The sequence below is a fragment of the Citrus sinensis genome, chromosome 1 (genome assembly GCF_022201045.2).
Source record: "Citrus sinensis cultivar Valencia sweet orange chromosome 1, DVS_A1.0, whole genome shotgun sequence".
In the NCBI taxonomy this organism is placed as follows: domain Eukaryota; kingdom Viridiplantae; phylum Streptophyta; class Magnoliopsida; order Sapindales; family Rutaceae; genus Citrus; species Citrus sinensis.
Window position 1 is genome coordinate 19,619,380 of NC_068556.1, and position 6,000 is coordinate 19,625,379.

The 6,000-nt window shown below is 30.6% G+C and overlaps 1 protein-coding gene across 1 annotated transcript; it reads right to left on the reverse strand.

Moving 5' to 3' along the window:
- Positions 1 to 3,887: 3,887 nt before the first annotated feature.
- Positions 3,888 to 4,816, reverse strand: LOC102628379 (enoyl-CoA delta isomerase 2, peroxisomal-like). The gene has a single exon (XM_006489496.4). The coding sequence runs from the start codon at positions 4,747 to 4,749 to the stop codon at positions 4,018 to 4,020; it is 732 nt and encodes a 243-aa protein (XP_006489559.2). The 5' UTR covers positions 4,750 to 4,816; the 3' UTR covers positions 3,888 to 4,017.
- Positions 4,817 to 6,000: the final 1,184 nt, after the last annotated feature.

The following is a 6,000-nucleotide window of genomic DNA, read 5'->3' on the forward strand; positions in this document are numbered from 1 at the left end:
ATAGATTGAAATTGTATTGGGATGTGAAGATAGACATATGTTCCCTTCACTGGATTCTTGCATTCTCCGTTCTTGATCCAAAGGTCTTGTTTGTGATTGAGGCTGAACAGAGCTACAACTCTAATGTGCATGTTTAGTAAACATTAGCTGTTATATCTTGAAAATTAAGTTGGTTTGACTTTACACTTATATGATGAAAAATTTATTATATTTTTATTAATCTTGTCAAAATTGTTATTTAAAAATTCTTACTTACTACATACTATTAACTTTTATTTTATAATTATAATTTTTTTCTACAGCAAATGGTAACCTGTAACTTAAAAGGTATGGTACTTGAATACCAAATAGGACCAAAATGCTCAATCTCAACTCTTTATATACTGTAACCACAACACTTGAATTTGGCAAACACAACCCATTTTCAATGGTCGAAGACACTATCACCTCAGCAGATCAAAGTTTTTTCCTAACCTTGCATCATATTCTCTAATTATAAGATACAAATGTTAATATTTTATTAATAAATGCCTTATTTGGTAGTGTGATTGGACAATTGCATCTTACAAGTTATAATACTTAAAGTGTTAACGTTTAGTAAATACTTATTGCTATAGTTTAGAAACTAAGTTTTAGAAGGTAAGTTGATTTAATTATACATTCGTAGGACAAAATACTATGATATCTTTACAATTTTTTAAAAATTATTATTTAAAAGTTATATTTACCACACACTATTAACTTTTGTTTCATAACTATAACTTTTTTTATTTTATTTTCTTTTTTTTTAATAGTAACTACAACTTAAAAGTCGTAATATCTCAATATCAAACAGACCTCCATGCTGTCTAATGCAAACATTGCAACAAAGTTTGCAACTCTCCTCTTTGTACAAAAAGAAATATTGCATAATCAAAGTACCAGAAATAGCCACAGTTAAATAGCATTATTATTTTTGTCTGAAATCTAAATAAATTTAAAATTTTCAAAGTCTAAACAGGTCCAAATATGAATATTTGAATGAAATGTTCATTTTTCTCTTTTAAATAACTGAATATAAGTGACATCTTCTTAGTTTTTGTAAATAAAAAAATCTTAAATATGATTATTTGACATTTATGTTCTTATAAATCAAATAAAAAAATTAAGTTTTATAGTTTAGGAAATAAATATATTTTATAAATTTTTTTTTATAATATAGTATTTAGTCCTTATTCAGATCATAGTCGGTAAATATCTTTCGGGATGTTACAAGAAGTCTTGGTCTTAGCTAGGCCTAGTACCACCTCGGAAAAGGAAGAAAAATAATAGGCCCTGGCACAAGTTAAATTGAATTACAAAAATTAATAAAAATATACCACAATTTCACATTCTCCGATTTTAGATTTTTCCTATGCACTCTCCGCAAATATTGAAAATTATTTTATCTTTTTTTTTAAATACTGATTACACATTAGATTATTGTATTATACAGATATTTATAACTGCTATATCAATAGATCGTTACACTAATATTTACAATTAGATATATAATTGAGACTTACATTATTAAATTAAATTTTATAAAATACATGCTCAGACATATAACTAGGGTTGGCAGAAAAGTCCGGGCCGGCCCAGGCCCGCGGGCTTTAAGCCCGGCCCGTGGCTTGAAAGTATGGGTAAGGGCTCATAATTAATAAAACTCATAACATATGGGCTCAGTCAAGGGCCTAAATGAAAAGCTCGGGCTTAAGCCTAGGCTTTATAATAAATAATATATAATATATATTATATATTATGGATAAGAGCTTTATATATTATATATTTTAAAAAAATGTATAATGTATTATAAAATTGAAAAAAAATTAAACAAAACAATAAAAAAATCGGGCAAAGGGAAAGGGCAAAGGTTTTGTCACAAAATGTCAAAATTCCTAAATCGGTAAATCTCTATTAGTTTTTTTTATATTAGTGGTTGATTTGTATGTTATGTACGGTACTTGTATTGTTAGTATTTTTATATTTTGTGTTGGCTAATTATGTATTAGAGAATTATATTTAAGTTTTTAGCCTATTGTAGTATTATGTATTGGAGAATTATGTTTTGAAAATTTATAGTTTTATTTTTTTGAAAATTCGTAAAAGCCCGGGCTCGGCCCGCCCAACTTGGATGGGCTTTGAGAGGGCCGGGACTTATTTAACATTATATGGGCCTGGTCCTGGGCTTGGCAAAGCCCAGCCCAGGCCCTTAAATTGCCAACCCTACATATAACCCTCACAGAGAAGTGATATCTTTGCTCCATTCGCATTTCGCAAGGGAGGGAGACTTATAAATAAACTTTACACAATTATATTTAATTGTGGGAGGTTGAGTCCATAGAGACTCGAACCACTATCCTTATAGTCATGTTTAACTTTGAGGAAAGTGGCTCACCACTTGGGTAAAGGCTAAGTGGCGAAAATTACTTTATCTTAACGACGTACGTAATGAGCTGGTAATGAGCTGGTGGCATATGTGAAATTTATCTTCAATGGTGTTAATGTAATATTAACACCACAAGGAGAAAATAAGATGAAAATTTTCGTTGCATATAAACCACAAAGAAGAAGAGACACTGAGCAAGCGAGAGCATACCATCTTGGTCAACAAAGACGCTTTGATTGCAACAAAGATCCTCCAAATTGTTGAATAAAAAAACTATGGGAGAAATATCACGATCAATAAGCTTTCAATTCAAAATTACAATATTTCTTCTTTCTTAAAGTAATTGCGTGTACAGCATATAGTATACTATATATCAAGAGTCAATATTATTGATATGTAATAGGATCTTGCTAAAAGTTACATCACATGTAACTTACAATAAATCTAAAAATAGTTACCTATGACCTCCGACTTATTTTAAATGTTATAATTTTTGGTATTGAGTAACTACTTTTGAGTTGCGGTAAGTTATATTATATGTAACATTACGGTTACTTATATAACAATGTATAACAATGTAGATTAAAAGTCACAACTTCTAAATATCAAACATCCCATTAATATAAAGTACTTATGATAGTGTTCTTGGAATATGTATGAAAATTGAAGTAAAGAAATAAAGAGATAACTTATATTAAAATCTTTCAAAAATAAATTATTGAAAATTGGACAAGTGTGTGTATTTATCTGTTATTGAACTTTATATTTTTTTAATCTCTTAGTGCATCCTCATATTATAGAATTATTTTATACATATATATTTATAATTTTATCTGTTAATATATAATTTTATCAATTAATTATTTTAAAGATATAAAACAATCAATCGATAAAAATATTATTCCTTTATATCTAATTAATTTTGTATTTTTTAATTTAAACAAAGTAGATTTTATTATAATTTCTATAAAAAATTATGTTAACATCTTCCGTGTTACATACATCTTCCAGGCTGTAGTTGTTTTGATGTATCCGAAATACTACCAATTAAAATCTAACGGAAAATATATTGAATCAGCTTGTGAGAGCTGCAGGCACCGTTTCTCCTGTGTATCTTACATCTTTTTCATGGCTATAACAAGTGGATCAAGACAGAAAATCTATTCCTGAACTAGTTGAAGTATCAATTCTAAAGACAGGGTACCATGAAAGAACTTTATTTGGTGAATGGCTTTCTGTTGGGTACATCTCCTTCGTCGGAATAGCTACTTCACTAAAGTATCTTTAATGTGCTGATTTTTTCACTTGTTCTTAAGTGTGAAAAATATATTAATTCAACAATTGTGTAATTGTAAAGATATCTATCGAGATTGTTTGTATAATTTTCATATTTGTACTAAATGTGAAGATGTACTAATTTTCACTTGTAATAAAGGAAATGTTAGCTTATTTTCTTCAAAAAGAAAAATATAACTCTATCTCTTTAAATCTTTCTTTATTATTGTACAAGAATCTCCGAATTCTGAAATTCTTTCGTATCCCAAATTCTTGGGCATGAATAATTATTATTCAACTCTAAGCTTCGTAGTTATTTTCGCGCTTAATCAAATTCAAAGTTTAGAATTGGAAAAAACAGCCTTGATGTCCAATCCCAGCACGCCACATAAGTCCGGGTACAAACTCTTCCTTATTTCCGCATACACCTCACCAGCCCACTTTCTACCAGCCAACTGCTTCCCCAGGCGCATACTAGCCTCGGCCACTCGTTCCTCGCTATCGTATGCTGCCTCCACGAGACCCATCCTCAACGCCTCCTCTCCCTTGATCTTCTTAGCCCTCAACAACACATCGCGCCGAGCCGTAGCCGATCCGACCTTTTCCCTAAACAGAGCAGCACAATAATCCGGCAAGGTGAGCCCGATATCCACCTCGCTCATGTACAGCACGCCCTTATCACGCCTCATGACGACGTAATCATGGCTCAAAGCCAGAATGAACCCCGCGGCGGCTGCGTGGCCGTTGACGGCGGCCACGGTAGGCATAGGTAGATCCATCATGGCGGCTACAAGCGGCCTGAAGGATTTGAACATGTAGTTGACGCGTTCCCGGGCGCCGGTTCGGGAGCCAGCGGCTTGGGCCCAGGCGAGGTCGAAGCCGTTGGAGAAGAATTTGCCATGGGAAGTGGTGATAAAAGCGGAGCCGGGAGTGGCTTCGGCTTTGGCTTGAGCGATAGCCGAGAGGATCGAGTCGATAGCGGATGGACCTAACCGGTGTTCGTCTACGTTGGAGGAACCAGTTAAGGTCAGGACAAAAACGTCGCCGTGTTTCTCTGAGGTGCACATTTTTTAATCTTATATTTGTTACGAGTTTTTGTAAGATGTTAAATTGAAGCCGTCTACTCGCATAGGCTTTTTAAACTAATTTTTTTTAATTGTTAAGGGTTAAGTATTTTCTATTTTTGATTTTTAAGTATTTTCTATTTTTGATTTAAGTGTCTGATTAATTTTTATATTTTTTAGAATATCTCAAAGTATTTTATAATTAAATATGTTATATTTTTATCTTTATTTTTATTTTCTTTTATAATAATATCCTTCCAACAATATTTTTGACATTAAATATTTATTTATAAAAAAATTATTTAGTAAATTAATAAATAAATATCGATATAAAAATTTAATTTTTTTTTGTACCTGTGCAATAATCTTTCTAATAATTATTTATAAATTAATTAATTTCAATCAATTTAAAGTAATGTTTAATATCTTTACAACAATTTTACTAATAATTATTTTACAAAAAATTACAAACTAATCCTATAAGTAAAATAATAGTAATATAAAAGTATGTGTAATTTTTTGTGTTGATTTTAAGGTAAATTTGATAAATTATCATTTTTTTAATTAACACTCCGAAGAATTTTATTGCAAGTGTATTACTATAAAAGGAAAAAAAACAAAATGATAGAAGTGTAACATATTTACTAATAAAGGTGTTTTGAACATAGTTTTTTAAATATAAAAGCTAAACAGTCACGTAACTCAAAATATAAACTAAACAAACATTTTTCTCTTTTTTAAAAGTAAGCTTCCACTCGGCTACCAAGTATTAGGCTGGTGCTTCGAGTCCTTATAACAACTCAATATTTCTTTTTCTAATTTAAAATTGAGTGAAGTAGGATTTTTTTTTTGGTGGTTACTAGGTAAAATAAAGTAAAATAAATACTTAAATGTATACTATATAAGTAATTAAAAAATAATTTTTAATAGCAGTATTTTCAAAAATACCAATTGTAATTTAGACTTGTGCGGGTCCGTTCAGATTCAGGTTGCATTGACCTTTGCTAGTGAAGGAGCAAATTTCCTTCAATACTTAAAAATGATAATTATATCCTTCATCTTTAAGCTTTCAAAACTTCGAGCGATGATATGGTACCTACAAAAGGCACTCTAATTTCAAGTCACCATTTGATTTCTTAGAAAATACAGAAAAAAATCAAGGAGCTTGAATCGGGAGAATGTTTCTCTCTCCATTCGTGAGAGAGAGAATCTGTTGATTCTCTCCATATATCCCTCCTTTTTAAGTAGTTCAAT

Excerpts from the sequence above, each read along its gene's own strand:
- LOC102628379 (XM_006489496.4), bottom strand. The coding sequence starts at position 4,749 with ATGTGCACCTCAGAGAAACACGGCGACGTTTTTGTCCTGACCTTAACT.